Raw genomic sequence first — 19,572 nt, 5'->3', positions numbered from 1 at the left:
GTACACTGTGGGTGGGAATTTTTCCACTGCGGAAAACAGTTAAGAATAAATAAAACTAGAACTACCATATCACCCAGCTATTCCACTTGGGTATTATCCGAAGCACATGGAAACTAATTTGAAAACACATATGCATCCCTATGTTTATTGCAGCATTATTAAAATAGACAAGATATGGAAACCACGTAAGTGTCTATAGATAGGTGAATGGATGAAGAAGATGTGGTATATGTATATACCATGGTATACTACTCAGCCACACACAGAATGAAATCCTGCTATCTGCAACAGCATGAATGGGCCTTGAAGGCATTAGGCTAAGTGAAATAAGCCAGAAGAAGAAAGACAAATAACTATGATTTCACTTGTACGTGGAGTCTAAAAAAACAGAACAAATGAACAAAATAAAACAAACTCACAGATCCAGAGATCAGATGAGTGGTTACCAGAGGGCAAGGGGTTGGAGGGGTGGGTAAAATGGGTGGAAGGGATCAACTGTGCAGTGACTGACAGTAAACAGTCTTGCGGCAGTGATAACTTCTGTAGTGTATACAGATGTCAAATTATAATGCTGTATACCTGAAACTTAGAGTTAAAAACTAGATGGCATTATATAAGTGCTGTTTATAAAAGTTATCTTAGGGAGAGGATCCACAGCTTTCACAGATTCCCCCTGTGTCCAGGGCCCCCCATAATGAAAAAGTGCTCTACACAGGGGCAGGGGGTAGGTAGGAGTCACACCATGGATAAGGAGTTACTTTCCTCCTGAGCTTGACAGGAAGACTGAGTGCCAGGCATTCACTGCATTCTTCACAGGACATCCACAAACTGTTTATAAATTAAACTCAGTGTGTCTAAATAATGCTGGCCTAAAGCAGATGTTCACACTACAATCTGAGTAAACAGCAGCAGATGCCAAAAGTTAAACAAAAAAATGGATGAGAAGGAAAATAAGCCCGTCACTGTCTTACCTCCACCACTTCCCAACCAATTTTTAACACTACAAGATGGGAAAAGACTCCCATTATTGGATCGTAATGGTGAGGCCTCCAGACCACCCCCCATTCCAGTGTCCATCAGGTAATGCTTTCAGGCTCCTGGTGAAAAGGGAAATGCTCTGGTCTGGAAGTCAGGACACACAGGCTCTAGTTCTAGGCTTCTACTAACGTCCCTGTAGGCACTACCGTTTATTTTTTCAAATAATTTACCAAGTAACTACTGGGGAAGAAAAGGTAAGTAAATGAGACATTAGCTCCTGCCTTCACGGAGTGTACAGTTGGTGGGAAAGACAGGCCCCAGCAACTAAAGAGATGACAGAAGCAACCCTGCAAGTGGGACAGGTGGTAAGAGGTGAGCATCCAACCCCAGACTGGAGAAGGGGAGGAGGTTTCAAAACAAGGACTGATAAGGTGAGAGGTGAGCTATGTTGTAAAAGTGCTGAAGAGAGGGGAGCACAGCAGGCGGTATAGCTCATGCAAAGGCCCTGTGTGGAGGAAGCCAGGGTGACTGGTGCCCAGAGAGCAGGGTGTGGCATAGAGGCCAGACAGCAAGGAGTCTGTCTGAGTTCTGCAGAGAAGTGAGAGGTCCTCAATATGGTTGAGAGAGAACAAGAGAAAAAGAGGGGGAGACGCACAGACATGATCAGATTAGGGAAATAAGAAGATCATTGTGGCTACTAAACGGAAAAGGCCTGGAAGGAAAGCAACATTGGTTGGTAGAAACAAAGTCAGGGGCTTCCCTGGTGGTGCAGTGGTTAAGAATCCGCATGCCAATGCAGGGGACAGGGGTTCGAGCCCTGGTCCGGGAAGATCCCACATGCTGCGGAGCAACTAAGCCCGGGCACCACAACTACTGAGCATGCGCTCTAGAGCCCGTGAGCCACAACTACTGAGCCTGTGCTCTAGAGCCCATGTGCCACAACTACTGAGCCCGCGAACCACAACTACTGAGCCCGCGAACCACAACTACTGAGCCCGTGCACCTAGAGCCCGTGCTCCGCAACAAGAAAAGCCACCACAATGAGAAGCCTGTGCACCGCAACGAAGAGTAGCCCCAGCTCGCCGCAACTAGAGAAAGCCTGCGCACAACAACGAAGACACAACGTAGCCAAAAATAAATAAATTAATTTTTAAGAAAAGAAAGAAAGAAAGAAAGTCAGGAGGTTACTTCATTCATCTACTAAAGAGACAGTGGACAGACAAGGTGAGTCGGAGCAGCCTCAGAGAACCAAGAAACGCCAAGTCATGGGATTATTCTGGGGCTTGGTTAACTCATTGCTAAACTGAGCAAGAGGAACAAAGCGGATTAGTTGACCCTTTAATCATATAAGATACGACAGATGACAACCTAGCAGAAGGTTCTGTGCCCTAAAAAGGAAAGGAACGCTTCAAAAATTACCCTCAAAATTCAAAATCGTGAATTCAGTTTTGAGTCTAGTTATGTAACATAGCGCTGGTTTGCCCATTCTGTAACTGGTAAATTAGGCTTCGGTCTACCCAGAAAATAGCTGCTACCACCCGAGCGCAGGGACTGGGGCTATGGGGATAAGAGAAAGGAAGTGGAGCTTAGCAGACAGGAAACAGAGCTTGCAGTGTGTCTTGCCAAAGAGAGACCCAGGGAAATAGCTCCGACTTGAATTCCAGGGTTCAGGCAAGACTGAATGGTAACAGGCTGAAAAGAACCCAAGAATCTGGATATCTGAAATAGGAGAAATTTAAGAAGAGCCAAAGCACATTTAGCATCCCCCCCAAAGAAGAACAGATCCTTTTTTAATTACACTTACATTTTCTTTTTTGGGCAACCTTGAATTAACCAGAGGGCTGTGGGGTATTATGAAGTCAGGGTTGGGCATGCCCAGTGTCAATGGTGCTGAACACCCAGATGTTTCCAAACATCTGTCTACTTGGCTGATGCTACGCTTTTAATCAGAAACCTCGGCAGCCTCTTTGCGAGCAAAATGACCGATTCGTTAGTGGCATAAACAAAACTCAGAGCTTAAAGAAAAAAATGTGATCCAGGAAAAAGGACCCCATGCTGGTCCATCTTCAGTGCCCACATTTACACCTATCAAGGATCATTAAGATCACCCAAGGGGGTGGGAGGGTAATAGAATACAAATAATTTGATGGTTTGGTATCAAGCAAAATTGGAAACCCCAAGAACATATACTTGGGGTATCATTGTGTACCTCACTTGTCCTAAAGCCCTTCCCATCAATATATCAGGAATATAGGTTTTACTGAAATGAGGACATACTCAGGTTTTCACCATCAGCACCGGGCTCTCTACTCCATAAACAGAGCAAGAAAAAACACTTTCAAACTCTGGTTCTCATCTGCGGCCAGCTCTAAGGAAGACAGGAAGAAGGGAGAGAAGGGGGCCAAAACTAGGACCTGGGAGTGAAAACAGACCAACAGGCAAGAGGCAGAGCCTTGTTTACAGGGGTGGGGAAGTTCACGGAGATGTGAGAGGAAAGGTGGGAGAGAAGCAAACTGCAAAAAAGTGAAAGCTCATGGAGAGATACTCATCAACAGAACAGAAAGAATAGAAGCAGAATAGAAATGGAAAGAAGAGAAAGCCCAAACAATCAGGGATGAGAAGACAAGCACATACACAGAATTCCTAGAAACCTCCTTCCCAATCTCAGGATTGCTAAAGGCTTTTTTCATGCATGTGACACTTGGACAATCATGCTGGCACTGTGGAATGCCCTCTTGAGCGGGGGCTAAGCGTGCAAGTCCATGAATTTGGGAAGAAATGAGGCGCCACGAAAATCACCACTGGCAGCTCTGTAAGGAGCCCATGATGGCAGCCTGGTACTGACTCTCAGTAAGGCTCGCATCAGTTTCTCTACCAACCTTAGACCAGAACACTGCTTCCACAGGGCAGCATGGGGGCAGCCGTTAGTTTGAGCTGTAACTGCAGTGACCCACAGAAGGCACAGTGCCTTTCACGGTCAGACACTTGCTTGGCCCAGGGGAGCCTTGCCCTGTGGGCGAGCAGAGCAGCAGGGCCAAATGCTCCTCTTGTACTGAGCTGGGGTCACGTGCTCAGTTAGGGAAGTAGCCCGTGGAAATGACTGAGGTTGTTAAGATTATATTTTTCTCTTCATATCAGCCTGCAATGAGGTTGTTCTTTTCTTAGTTTAAGTCTGTGGGTTCTTATGGTGTCACTTTACCATAAAAGTTTGAAGGACCTGGTAAAGTAAGGTAGAGGCAACAGCCTCTTAATCCTTGCCTGAATTTTATGGGCTGAGCAACATATTAGGACATGGTTCCTGACCTACTTACCTACACAGACGTTTCCCACCATCAATCTACTTTTATTAACTTACCAATTACTTCTTGAATCCACCTACGCCCGGCACTGGTATAGGCAGACAAGTAAGAAAGAATGTAGGCAAAGAAAAAATATAGTAAACCAACAGAAAATGTGAAAATGGAAGGAACAACCATCATGGCAAATGTATTTACTACCTGTCCTTGGTGTGGGGGGGAGGGTAAAAGAAAAAGTAGTGAAGAAACACAAAAACATCCTCCAAATAGTTAAAACTCATAGGAGACCATGGCTTATTAACATGTATCAGAAGCACCATCTAAGTCTTAAAGTTTGATCATTTAGCTAGAAGCTAATGCTGGGAACAGCAAGATTATCTTCCAATATTCTTAATGAATGCGTTAACTTTTCATTCTACAAAAATGAAAGAGGGAGAAATAACTTTAGATGGAATCAAATGAGAACTGGCACAATAGACAGTCGTGGCTCTTCGGGAAGAAATAGAGAGATGCTATCTGTCTTGTAAAGATATTTTAGACAACTTTCGAGAAGTGGGCTAGGTACAACCACATTGCTCTATTGATTATGCTAGATTAAATATATAGCCCTCTCCGGGGGTTAAGACAGATATGAACAATAAAACTGTTTTACGAGAAAGTTACTGTCTGTATGTAACAGGCCGCTTTAAATATTAACTTTCTAAATTCATATTTTGATATGCAAATGACAGTCTATTTTACAGATAAGTGACCTGTAAATTTCTACCAGAAAAAAAATAAATATTCCTTCCTGGATTTATTTTCTACAAGTGCGAGGTTCAAGAAAAGACTTTGGGGAAGAAAAATAGGTGTTGCTTAAAAATTAATGATTTAATAAAAATGACTTTTTTTTGGCATCTAGGTATGAAAGTTAGATATGAAATGAATGACGGTAACAAAGACGGACTATGTGGCTCACAACATACGGGTTTTTTTTTAAATTAAACTTTTAATCTTTCTGATAACTGTAGATCAACATACAGTTGTAAGAAATAATACAGAGGTCCCGAGTCCCCTGTATCCAGTTTCCCCAAATGGTCACATCTTACAAAACTATAGTATACAATGATATGTGTGTTTTTTTAAACTGATATTATCCAAGTTGCCTATCAATACTACTCACTGCAGATACTATGAACTCCTACCTTTAATTCAGACACACAGCACCCTGCACTGTATTTATACCGTGTTCAGCTCAATTTATATGATCCGTGCGTAACTGATAAAGCAAGTGAATCCTCCTATTTCTCTAAAATGCTGCAATATTTACGAACTCACTTGGCATTTTAAGAACTGCAGAATAAAGAAGTTTCTAGGTTCATGCTTATTTAAAAAAACAACAACAACAATGACACAGGTTGGTTTTCGCACCCAAGTTTCTAGACAAACGTAAATTGAAACTCTTTGAAGAGAACAGAAAAACAATTCGATGTTCACATTTAAAATTGCATACAAATGGTTGGCACTTTTAAAAAATCACTCCTATAGAATCATGTTAGATTATTTATGAGATACTGGCCCGCCTAGTATGATGTCATAAATTTTGTAGTCCTAAGTACAGTTTGAGAAGTCACGAGGATTTATTTCTGCTTCTCAGAAAGCCATGCTTCTTCTGAAATTTCAGAGACAGATGCGTTCATATTTGGATGGCTGTGCTCCAAAGTCAGGCACATGCACCCATAGACAGGCAACAACTTGGGGATCACTCTGGGAAGACAGCAGAGTGACAGAGATTGATAATCAGCTTCTGGAAGACCAAGGTCATGAATCAACTTGCACTGAGTGAACCCTACACTCATCTAAAACATGTCATTGGAGATACCAAGTTGAAAGCTGTCACTGAAACGTGTTATCTTTGCAGAAGGCTGTCAAGCGTTGCAAGTCAAGGAGAAAACCATATCAGAGAGCCCAGCGAATTGCCTTTGGCAGGCTTCTGGAATGTGGCACCAAGGTAGCACTCGACAGCAAAACCCGATTACCCCAGCGTGGCAAATCTTCCGTCCACCACATTCAGATCGTCTGCAGAGTAATATTCCCATCACAGGTGTCCAAAGGACACTCACATTTGAAATATAAAGCAGGGCCACCGGTAGAGAAATTCTGAATGGTAACAACAAGCACACCATCTATACTGGGGGAGTAGAGAGGTGGGGGTGAAAAGTTGTGTACAGATAATATCACTGGTACACAAGTCTGTCCTGAGCAGCTGCTCAAATGGATGAATCAAGGTACAGGACAAGGTAGCTGCTATAAGGTCCAAAGAACCGTTTGTGGGGACATTATGAAAAAGAGCCCAAAGCTGGGAATCACTGTGCTGAGTGAGTGGGAAACAACTCTAAGCACAAATGAAGCCAGCCCAAAGCAATCGGCCATGAATAATCTCAGACAAATGCTGGTTTGGAGAAAGGAAATGGATCCCCGAAGTTGTATGTGCAGCCAGTTAGGTTAAAAAAAAAAAAAAAAAAAAGCAACTCAATGACCCACAACATGGATGGGACCAAAGGACAGATAATGAAGTCATTTTAGCTCAGCATGAGGGCTTCAGGCAGCCAAGGCTCCTGAAGGGATTACTAACAGTGGTTTGTAGTGCCATCCTTGGCTACAAAGGGATCATTTCAAAGAGAGAGAGAGAGAGAGAGGGAGAGTTAGTTTTAATGGATTGGGTTATAAGAGTTGAAAAATAAGATAAGAAAAATATCTTTAGTACCAACGGAATCCCACGTAGCACTAGGCACAAATGTAATATAACACCTAGGGATTTATTTTCAGATCAAACAGTGGGGCATAGCAAGGCATTCCTGCTACTTCCATCAATGATCTATAACTGCTATTTGCATAATAGTGATTAAGAGGGAAGGAGCTTTTGCACCAGCAATGTTGAAAATGTGGTATTTCATATTTGTGGACCCCAAGTGACAGGTGAGGTAGGTAAAGGGAAGCAGGAGGATCAAACTGCTGGTCTGATGCACAAAGGGATAAGATGGTGTTCATCTGTATTCTAATATAATAACTAATATTAACAAAGCAAATTCTCAAGGAAGATAAGGATTTTATTTTCATTTATGCATTTGGCACAGTGCTGTCCAATAGAACTTTCTATAATGATAGAATGTTCTCTATCTTTGCTGCCTGATATGATAGCCACTAGCCATATATTACTGAACACTTGAAATGTGGCTAGTACCAATACTACTGAAAGTGATCTATAGATTCAATGACATCCTTATGAAAATTCCAATGGTATTTTTCACAGAAATAGTCAAAACAATAGTAGAATTCCTATGGAACCACAAAAGACCCTGAGAAACCAAATCCACCCTTTGAAAGGAGAACAGAGCTGGAAGTGTTACACTTCCTGATTTCAAATTATACTACAAAGCTATGGTAATCAAGACAGTATGGAACTGGCACAAAAATAAACACATCAACCAGTGGAATAGAATCTAGAGCCCAGAAACAAACCCATGCATATTCGGTCAACTAATATTTGACAAAGGAGGCAAGAATACTCAATGGGAAAAAGATAGTCTCGTCGATAAACGGTGCTGGAAAAATGCAACATCCACGTTCAAAGAATGAAGTTGGACCACTACCTTACATCCCTCAGAAAAATTAATTTGAAATGGATTAAAGACTTAAAATCTAAGACCTGAAACTATTAAACTCCTAGAAGAAAACACAGGGGAAAAGCTCCTTGGCATTGGCCATGGCAATGATAATTTGGATATGACACCAAAAGCACACGCAACAAAAGTAAAAACAGATGAGACTCACCAAACTCAAAAGCTGGGCACCGCAAAAGAAACAACCAATAAAATGAAATGGCAAAATGTTATACATCAATTATATCTTAATAAACCTGGAAAAATAAATAGAGGTGACCCTCACCCACACCCCAGAAAAATCCAAAGATCTCGATGTGGGTCTCCTCTGCTTCAAACCCTGCAAACACGCAACCTAAGAAAGCGGAAAAGAAAACGATATGTGGCTAGTAAAACTGAGGGAGCGAATTTTAATCTTACTTACTTTTAATCAATTAAAATTTAAATTTGAATATAGCCACATGTGGCTAGTGGCCAGTATAGTAAAACAGATTTCTAAAAGTTCATGCTGCATCCTTCACGTGGACTGACCCATTTAATCCTTATAACCCTATGAGACTGATACAATTTTGTTATCTATATATATATTTTTAATTTTTATCCTATCATATTAAAAAAAATTTTTAAAGCACAAAGTGATTAGGTAGTTTGTCCCAAATCACACAGCTAGTAAAGCAAGTGGTCAGTTCTCAAACCAAGGGCCAATTCCAAAGCTCTCACTCAGCTATACGTTCTCTGTAGCAACATACACTACTAAAGGAGCAACTCGTGGTTAAGGTAAAGACCAGAGACCCAGAAACATTTCATATTGTTCCACAGACAAGTAAAGAAGACACAGGCTACCTGTTTTCCCTGTGTTTTTCATCCAGGTTTTGTTGGAAGACTCATTGTCAAAGCCATCAAGTTGCAGGTCCTGGTACTCTTCACCGACACGTGCATGCTGGTCTGAAATGTCTATAGGTGACTGGTGATGGCCCCCACAGCTGACACTAGACGTGACCCAGTGCTCAGGACCGTAGGCACCTGTTAAAAGAAAACAAGACTTCAATCCTTATGGTTCAAGGGTCAGGGATAAAATGAGTATGATGCACGAAAGTCAAGCACTGCATCTCCCAAGGTTAACATTTTCTACATGTCCCCACCCTAAAGATGTCAGTGCATTGGAAGACTATCAATCCAAGCCATTTGCTTGATAGGGCAAGAAAATCTGAGAGAAAAGTTACTTAAGATAGTTTTGCTTCTTGATTGGTAATCAAACATTTGCTAACTTTATCCGTAATCAGATTAAGGGAGTTGAGCAGAAGGGCCGTCAGAGTTGTTCACATTTTTAAAAAATTTTAAAATAATTTTCCTAAAATAAACAGAGCATTTATTCACAAGAAAACACCTTAATCAATTTACTATGTTCTGCTATTGTGAACAGTACACTAAACACAAGTTTCTTCTAGGTTCCTAGGAATTTTTGAACTGGAAAAGGAAAAGAATTAAAAATTAAAAGTAACACAACACTGGAATGAGAGTCATTACAAATAATGTGGGCAATGAGGCAGGGTTTTGCTATGGCTAATTGTGACATTTTTCAATTTAGTCAGTTTGAACACATGTATGTTAAAGCACTCACTTCTCTTTCTCAACCCCTCACTCTCATAGGAAATGGGGGTATAAAGTTACCTTCAGACTAGAATCAGCATTCATATAAATAGACTTTTGGGGGAACATATGCTACAGGAAAAGAGGAAGAGAATGTAGCTATAACACATAACCCTAATGGACACCAATCAGGCATAGATAGAGAAAACACACTGCAACAACTGCATCTCTGCCCTATTCAGAAATTATATATCTGGGGGTGATGCCTACTAAGTTGATAACAAGCTCTGAAATTTTTCTGCGCCCTACCTTTAACCTTCTTGACATGACAGAGTGGAAGTATTCAGCTGGAAAAAACATCTTTTGCTAGAAAGATTAAGATAAATCTCTTTTTGAGAGTCAGATATAGAATAAGTCTAAACGGTATAATTTAAATTTTTTTAAATTTTATATTGGAGTATAGTTGATTTACCATGTTGCGTTAGTTTCAGGTGTACAGCAAGGTGATTCAGTTATACACATACATATAACTGTCTTTTTCAGACTGTTTTCCCATATGGGTTATTATAGAATATTGAGGAGAGTTCCCTGTGCTATACAGTAGGTCTTTGTTGATTATCTACTTTATATACAGTAGTGTGTGTAAACTGTATAATTTTTAGAAGATAAAATTTAGGCTTCCCAAACAATAAAGTTTAGTGTGTGTACAAACAAACATATACATATACTTGTATTCCTAGGTTTTTTTAGCTTTAAATTCCTTCACATATCAAATAAAGGAGGATGAATGGCCAAAGTGACTTTAGGAGAGCAACCCATCCGTGAACCCATATTTTTCTGCCTCACTCTACACCTAGCCCTGTATGACGGAAGACACAAGGACACCTTAACATAGGTCTCCCTCCTACTAAGTCCACACCTGTGCCCAACCCTCCACCACACACACTGCCTGGCCACGGATTTCCCCATGCCCCTAAGTCTGACACAGCTCACAGCTGATATAAACAGTGGTACCATGAAAAAAGCAGCAACAACAGAAAATCTTTTCAGTCACAGCAATGGAAACTTCACGGCTGCAAGGGCAACTGATGAAGCTCCCCTAAAAATGATTCATATGCTTGCTATCTGGCAAACAGCTCAGCCTCACTCTATGCCTGTGTCATTTTCCCTAATCCTTATCTCCTGCAGTAAGATAAAAGAGACTATCAGAAAGAACACGTTCGCTGATTGGCAAAGATCTAGCAAAACCTCTGGGCACTTATCAAAATCACTTACAAGCGCCATAACACTTTCTAGAAAAAGTTAACATCGCCATTGGCTTTACTGTAGGACTCCAACTAAATTGGGAATTGTCAAGGGCTTTTCCCTCATGTCATTTCACCTCTTGGTCAAATTCCCTAAGACTGCATGAGATGAGTCATAAAGGAACAGAGTGTGCATTTGCATAGGTTGGAGCCAAACTTTATTTTCATCTTGCATCAATATATTTGAAGAAAAAAAGGAGGGGAAAGGGGACAGAAGGCTCCAATTACCCTGTCTGCTCTAAATTTTCTTACAGATGCCAAGAGGATCCATTGAAAAATGGAATAAAGTGCTTGTTGACATATTTGATAGCTGACCATGATGTAAATTCTGGCTAGCTGCAATTGCGCCTGTATGCTTGAATTATGGAAACTAACGTTTTAATGGGTGTGTGTGTGTGTGTGTGTGTGTGTGTGTAACGCCTTTCAGAAACTCAGGACTACAACAAAATTGCACTCAATGGAAAAAAATGCATGGTGAAAATCGATCCAAACACATATGACTCCAAAGAAATAAGAATGCAAGCCATCATTTGTAAAAACACACAGACACCTGGTAGTTATCCTACTGATTAAAAAAAAATACTCTTTAAGCTCCGATAAGTACTTGCCATTCATATTATTTCTCATAACCTGCCAGACATGGGTGAAATATAATTTAGCCCTCTATAAAAATATAATCAGGGTTCATACCAGTGAGATTCACTTATTCACTGGTAACAATCTGAAGATTTAAGCCGACTCCATGCTTGCTTTCCCACCTCTACCCAATATACGTTCAAGTGCAATTTTAATTGAAACTGATCTTCCACTTCAGATTTTAAATTAATTCTTCTCTGGAGTGCTTCATGCTCCAGACACCCTTGCCTTGCAAAAACCTCTATGTCATTAGTGGTGGAAACAGAACACTTTTTCTAAGCTTCCAGGTATTGATTACCTATTCTCACACTGAAGCACCACTGCCATTCCACACTGTATAAATCTCTTCAGGGTTAAGACACTTTATAAAGGACTGAGAATTATACCATTAATCATTTTCAGTTGCACAAGTCTCATAGCATTGAAAGCTTTGTTTTTCAGAACTTTGAATAAATGCCTTTAAGTTAAAAACATGACACTAAAAGAACACTGTGGTTAACTGAAACCTAGTTTTGAAGGAGGGAAAACAATCAGCAAGAAGCCTTCCTCTCTCAGGTCTGACATTATCCATCTAAAATAAGAAGAGAAAGTCATGTGCATTTTAGTGCCCTCTTAGCAACTCTTTCTTAGAATACTTGCATTTTGGCATCTGGACCCATTTTGACCTGCTCAGTAACTCTGACATGGCAACCTACTACGCAAGGCTACCTTCTCAAAAAGGGAGGCATGGGGCTCAGGGGTAGAAACCACAGGGCAGTTTGTCTGCCAAGAGTAACTTCCCGTTCACCTGTTGACAGTCCAGAAGGAATGAGATCTTTTTTTTTAAAGATTTATTTTATTATTTATTTATTTATTTTCTTTATTTTTGGCTGCATCGGGTCTTAGCTGTTGCACGTGGGATCTTCATTGAGGCATGCAGGATCTTTCGTTGTGGCACACGGGCTCATTAGTTGTGGCGCACGGGCTTAGTTGTCCCGAGGCATGTGGGATCTTAGTTCCCCGACCAGGGATCGAACCCGCATCCCCTGCATTGGAAGGCAGATTCTCAACCACTGGACCACCAGGGAAATCCCCAGGAATGAGATCTTGATGGAGACATACCGCCAACATATTAGTACCAAGGGAACTAGCACTGATTCTCTTTCAATCTAGAATGAAAAATATTTTCTTTTTAATGCATTCAATGAATGCATCTGAAATTCCTGGCTGAAGGAACTTCAAGGTCAAGGAATTCCTTGACCTCAGTGTAAAATATCCCCTTGTCAGGGAGGCTTCCGTAAGAGATGCACTGGGTTCTGTACTATCCCGGCAATGGGTTCTTGTTTTCCTATGGACATTTTATCACAAATGTAATTTATTGTTTACTCCTTACTGTCTGGCTTCCCCACCAGCTCATTACTCTATGAGAACAGGCTCCTTCCCCGTCTTGTTCAAGTTTATTCCAATGTCTAGCACAGAACCCTACAGACACTGAGTTCCTAGTATACATATTTTTGGCACAAACACATGAATTGGAAGATGAGATTTAAGAGTCTTCCACAGTTCTGTCTTCTAATGACACTACAACATGTTTTCTGTGCATTATTTTGGTTTTAATTTTACACTTCTATCTGCTGACTTCTTCCAAAGTCTTTCTCATTTCCTGGTCTCAAGACTAAGGATGTCAACTTCAGAAGTAAATACTCCTTTCTTTCATCATTATTATGTTACATTAATCTGAACAGTGATAAAGTAATATAAACTGCAAAGATAGGATCGATCCATGCGCATGACAGAATCTGTGTGCAAATTCAACAAGCCCACCAAAGGCAATTATGGTTTTTAAAAGAAAGGAGTATGATAGAACTTTGCTTTCAAAAGCCTTTGGGGAAACACGATTATTTTTAAGACTCTCTTATTTTTCCGATGCTTTAACAGAGCTCTCTAATCAAAGAAGGTCAATCAAGAAGGAAAATTAGTCTTGTGCATAAATTCACCACCACAGTCATTTCAATATTGACTCAACACCTGCTCAGTACCAGCGCCTCAGTGCTAAGAAATGGTGGCCAGGCGGCAGAGCTGCCACAGTTCCCTTGGGCGACTTAAGCTGCCTATGGCTCTGTCTTCTCATCTGTACAATGCGGAAAATCGGTGGTGTCATTGTCAAAGGGTGGTTATGAGGATTAGATGAGATAATCCACATAAAGTACCTAGAACAGTATCAAACAATAGAAACTCAGTAAGCGGTGGCCGCTGTGATTATTGTCACTGTTATTATGTTACAAAATGTGCAGCAACCCCTCCAGAATCTGACTATATAATGGAGGAAACAACCCTGCAGTCCAGCCAATGACTAAGGCAGGTGGAAGCAGGCATTCTGCGGTACCAAAAGAGAGAGGAGGGGCCCTCACCTCCCTGAGGACACACCTTCCAGAGAAGGTGACACTTGAAGGGAGTCATTCCCTGAAGTGCAGAGAAATTTACTAGGTCCAAGTGTTTCCCATGTGGGCAGAGGACAAGAATCAAAAGTACAGGTGAGCCCTTTAGGAGGTGAAGTTTAATCCTAGCACCCACCACATTTAGGGACTAGCTTCCCAGAAATGAAGTAAAAATAAAGAGGAAAAAGGCAACTTCCCAGTGGAGAAGCCTGACCTATATATAGCCAAGTGATGAAGGTCAACCTCCCCTTCGATATCATGGATTATCATGCACATCCTGATAGGATGTGATAAGAAGGGTGCATTACCACTGTGGGATTCTTTCTAAAAATCCATAATCCCAATCACCAGGAAAACATCAGACAAACCCAAACTGAGGAACATTCTGTAAGATACTTGGCCGATATTCCCCCAAAACGTTGAGGTCATGACAAACAAGGAAACACTATAAAAAACTGTCTCAGACTGAAGATTTAGGAGCCGAGACAGAAAATGCAATGTGGTATCTGAGACTGAATGATGGAACCAAACATGGAAATTAGTGAGAAAACCCATGAGCTCTGAATAAAGGTTGGAAGAAAGAGGAAGACATATTTATGAAACTCACAGATGCCAAATAAAATCTAAGTTTTGTTAAGTGGGTTACATATTTTTTAAATATTTATTTATTTGGTTGCACTAGGTCTTAGTTGCAGCAGGCGGGCTCCTTAGTTGCGGCACGTGGGATCTAGTTCCCTGACCAGGTATTGAACCCGGGCCCCCTGCATTGGGAGTGCGGAATCTTAACCACTGCGCCAACAGGGAAGTCCCAAGTGGGTTACATTTTAATATCCGGATTTTACGGCTTTACTATTATATACTTGATGGTAGGTCTATGGCCTAACAGACGAAGGAGATGGGCACTGATTTACAGATAATGCTGGGGTTGTTCTCATATCCTCTTTACAAGAAAGAAATCTGTACAGAGCAATGCCAAAGGAAGAGAGGTGGCCTAAAGAAAGCATAGCAAGCTCGTGAATGATATTTCATTATTTAAGGTTATATAACAACCTTTTAAAATTGGAGAAATTCACCTTACAAAATTATCATTAAAGAACAACATTATTAGCTTAAATTATGGCTCATTTGTGCATTAAAAGAACCCACTTCCACCTCCTTGGTGTACCATTAATAAGTCACTGTATTTTTCTCATTTTGAGATGTTACAATTCAGTACATTAGCACCAGGAAGACATATTTCTACAGCAGGGTGAATAAATCACACAACTGGAGATTAATTCCAACTGGCCTGTTTCAGGTAGACAATTTCCCACGTGAAAATAATGGCAAATACTGTAAATCTGGGCCCACGTCTGAGATCCCGCTTGATGTTCAGCGTTTAAGGCCAATTTAACCCAAAGAACTTGGTTGCCATGCATAAATTCTGAACCAAAACTAAGTTACTGTGTTCAAAGGAATATCAAATAAAAATCTGAGAGACACATCTCAATCTCTCGCCCCCCACCTCCAGCAATATTACTTGAAAATCTAAGATAAGCAAATATAATTGGTTAGCAACAAGACTTTTCTATAGTTTAAGTAAATCATCTCGCTTCGGTGTAGTTCACTATTAATACCTGACCTGAGAAAAAGAGATAAAAGTGCTCTCTTTAGGGGGCTTCCCTGGTGGCGCAGTGGTTAAGAATCCGCCTGCCAATGCAGGGGACACAGGTTTGAGCCCTGGCCCGGGAAGATCCCACATGCCGCGGAGCAAATAAGCCCCTGCGCCACAACTACTGAGTCTGCGCTCTAGAGCCCCAAAACCACAACTACTGAGCCCACGTGCCACAACTACTGAAGCCCACGTGCCAAGAGCCTGTGCTCCGCAACAAGAGAAGCCACCGCAATGAGAAGCCTGCGCACTGCAACGAAGAGTAGCCCCCGTTCGCCACAACTAGAGAAAGCCCTTGCACAGCAACGAAGACCCAACACAGCCAAAAAAAAAAAAAAAAAAAAAGTGCTATCTTTAAAGCATATAAATCATACTTTTGTCTAAAAGCAAGGAATTTCAAATGTCTATGATTTATATTCCAAACAATGGTTTCTTTAAATACATAGGAGGTTCTTTGGAGAAAACAAGCATACACCTTGAATTTATTTTACCATAATATATCCACATAATGATTTCTATTCACTAATGAAAAGCCATTAAAAATAATGAATTCTGTCTAAATCTAATTAAAAACAAAACTGATATACATGTTATGTGCTGCTTCTAGTCAAATATGCTTATTAATGCCTCCCTCAAGGAATTTATATTAAAAACATTACCTGGATCCAGCGTGATTACCCTGCATCTTGGTGTCTACTTTTAACCAACAGCAACAATCCAAAAATAGGTGTATTCATTTTTTAACCTAACATTATAATTAATGCTCTTTCTCCCAAATCTAAAACACATCTTAAACTATTCCATTTTTTAATTAAAAAGCGTTATGGGACTTAACTTACAATTCTTTTGCATTTTCTGCTCCTGGTAGCTAATTACCTTTTGTGCGTTTATTGTTGTATATGTGAAAAATGGAAAATGTGCTTTTTAAAAAACATTCATATTGCTGATCTCCACTGTTTTCATTTTATTCATGTATAAGTATGAATTTGTTTAGCATTATTAACAGGAATTTTCAAATTTTTAAGCCAGTTAAGAAAACATAAATTTACCTTACAGATAATAAAATAGTTCGGCAAATTTTTTGTTTTTAAATTTTAGGTATAAAAACTTCATTCCTCCATTTCACATCAATGATGTGTTTTAAGGTAACTATCAATATCTAACCACAATACAAGAAATAATATCAGACAGTAACACCAGAAATGGGCACTACTTTACTCATTTTTTAATACCAAGTGTTATTTGTTTAACTTCCCGGAACCTTTATTTTAGGACTAGATGTTTAAAATTAATTTCAAGTGTGGAACAGCATGAATCTCTACATTACAGGTCCCAGATTCTAATCCTTATCCTGAAGGTCTCTCTGAAGCCTATTTTACTATTTTAAAAAGTGAGGGTATTACAAAGAGTGGAGATGCCAATCATGATTACCGGGGAGTTCTAAGACACAGGCCTCCAGGCTGAGTAGAGGCTCATAAGGACGGACTGACTGACTCGACTAACCGATTGACTGACTAGTGATGTCTGCATGGGTGTGTGAGATGACAGTAGAAAAGCACACACCATGAGCATAAATGTAATTCACAGACGAGAAGATTCTAAAGGTCTTTCCAAGAAAACGGCTGTAACTCTGCATGTTTGCACGCAGCTTGGATTAAAAACTGTTAATTTTCAAGCGCAATCCACCCACATCCAAACATGCAAGCAGGCTTTTTACTACTGACTGGGATGGTTTATCCACTTAAAATCTAACTAATATTGTTTAAAGTTGGGCCAACTTTATTTTTGTTTCTTGTAAATACCACATAAAATTGCTTAAAAAAGGCATCTGAGCAATCAACAAAAAAGTCACAATTTTTACCGTCCGATGCGAAACATCTCAAGTGTTTATAAACTGTAGGTAAGTTGGTTCTGGACCTGAAGTCTTCAACCTTCAAGTCAAGTACGTCTTCAAGCAATCAACACTCATCATATGACAAAGATCTTTTCTTTCAGAATTCTGACTGTCCCCATAAAACAATATAAACAGTCATCCAGGGATAAGAAGGTCACATGGCATAGTGGAAAAAGTACTCGGTAAGGAGACCAGCCACTCAAGTTCTAGTTCAAGGGTGGCAAATGAGCTTTAACTCACACATTAGCTCCATGTGATTGTATGATTACTTATGAATAAAAACAAGACCAATTACCAATGTCTGTCAAGAGTGCCAGAGGGGCCCATGGTGACGGCCATGTCACGAATTTGCTCTTCATTCCAGTTTCAACTCTAAAAAGTGGAGCTGAATGTGGCAGTGGTCAAGTCTTATAATGATTCAATTTCCTTACACACAAATTACCAGATTATATCAGATCAATTTTAAAATTCCAAAGAGTTCTAAATACTACAAGAAGTCTTCCTGTAACACCTGGAAGAATCAAACAGGCATGTTAAATTTTGTTGATATTCTAGCTAACATTCACCCTCATTAGATACATTCGTGAGAGTAACCAAAAGGACGCGGTGAGGATTAAAGAAATTATTATATACAGAGCACATCCGCCAGCACTCGGCACATACTAACAGTGCTGAATAAACATGATTATCTATACTTTCTTCTGGGAACCACAACCGAACCCTAAATTCTGGATGGTGTGACCCTGCTCCTGGTTCCAGAAATAGCACCTGATTCGTCGTCTGGCTGTTTAATCCCATCCTCCTTCACAAGAGATTGACTCAGGAAGGGGCGTTAAGCCAGGACTAAACCAATGAGCACGGGGGATTTCTCTGGCCAATGGGAATGGTTTAGGTTGATACTACTCAAAAGCAGGCTCCAGACTTTTGTTCAGAGGCTGAAGGAAGAACCTACCGTCTTCCCTGAATGGGAATGAAGAGGAGGCAGGGAAAGGACTGACTTGGAACCAAGAGGGAATCAGCTGGAGACCAAAGCTGACAAGGAAAAAGGTGTGTGCGGGGATCAGGGGTGGGGGGTGGGGGTAGGACCTGACCAAACAAATGCTGAAATTCAAATTTTATCTCTAGACTTCTGAATTTTAAGTGTCTTTGTATTCAAAACAGCTTGAGTAGACTTTCTGCTATTTGTGACCCAAAAAATATAGGTGATCATCAGAATGTTAGTTTGAAAATACCAACCGTTAAATCATTCAATGCTTTCTACATGCATCACTAAGACGAAAATGTCAAATTACAAAGATAAAAATCAGGAACGCATACTGATGGAATATATAAGGATAACATCTAGTGATTCCCCTTCCTTCCTTTCCTCTTTCCCTAGAGGAGAGGATAGACTTGGGTAAGGGTTTAAAGATCTCATTTAGACAAGAGGGGAGAGTACGGGCCCTGAAATCCCTGGCTGTAAATTTACACCCTTGGTAACGCAGAGGTCACAGGACAGGAACCCCTGAAAGTCTTAATGGGGACAGTGGCCTCTCCCTGAAGTCTTCTGCCTCAGAAGCAAGCCACAACACAAGTTACTACACATGGAAGACTTGCCGAAGTGACGATGCAACATTCCCAAAGGTCAGAGTTGCTTCTCCAGGAGGGAAACAAAGCAGACAGTTAGGGCCTAGTTCAGTCTGGTTCAGACAATGCTGGGACTTCCTGTCTTTGAGTAGGAGGCCTTTTTCACACCATTGCTATTGTCAGTACCACGCCCCACAAAGGGCTGTGGAATATAACCTGCGTCAGCTCAGGAGACATCCCAATCGCAAGCAGAAAAAAGGGAAAAATTCCCAGACAGAATTCAGGAGTTTGGTGTTTGCAAGGAATACGAGGGTACAGACCAACCCCCTGACCTCCGGGCTGAGAGGAAAAGAACAAGAAATTTAAAACCGTTTTGTGAGGCGCTCACTCAACAGCTGAGGGGCCTGGGGTGGAGCGGGTGTGTGGGGCTGGGAAGCACTTCAGAGGGTACAGACAGGATGATTAACACCCTTCCTGCGACAACTATAAAAGGAGGAATGCACGCCCCCAAATGTATTAACTATTAAATGCTATCTGGGGAAATGTCTAGACATAAAGCGCCACAGTTATGAGGTAAAGCCAAAGTAGCATGATGGATT

General features: G+C 40.7%; 1 protein-coding gene across 3 annotated transcripts in view; it reads right to left on the bottom strand.

Annotated features, from left to right (window-relative positions):
* PTPRG (protein tyrosine phosphatase receptor type G) overlaps nucleotides 1-19,572 on the bottom strand; it is a 739,476-nt gene that overhangs the window by 309,447 nt on the left and 410,457 nt on the right. For all 3 annotated transcript variants that reach the window (XM_027121285.1, XM_027121284.1, XM_027121286.1), the window contains exon 3: nucleotides 8,759-8,938. In XM_027121285.1, coding sequence (XP_026977086.1) covers nucleotides 8,759-8,938 — 180 coding nt within the window. The remainder of the gene's footprint in view (nucleotides 1-8,758; nucleotides 8,939-19,572) is intronic.

Source organism: Aethalodelphis obliquidens, unplaced genomic scaffold (assembly GCF_003676395.1).
Source record: "Aethalodelphis obliquidens isolate GAN/ISIS:26980383/991018 unplaced genomic scaffold, ASM367639v1 scaffold22, whole genome shotgun sequence".
In the NCBI taxonomy this organism is placed as follows: Eukaryota; Metazoa; Chordata; class Mammalia; order Artiodactyla; family Delphinidae; genus Aethalodelphis; species Aethalodelphis obliquidens.
Note: the sequence above shows the minus strand (reverse complement) of the source record. Positions and strands in the feature narration are given on the sequence as shown.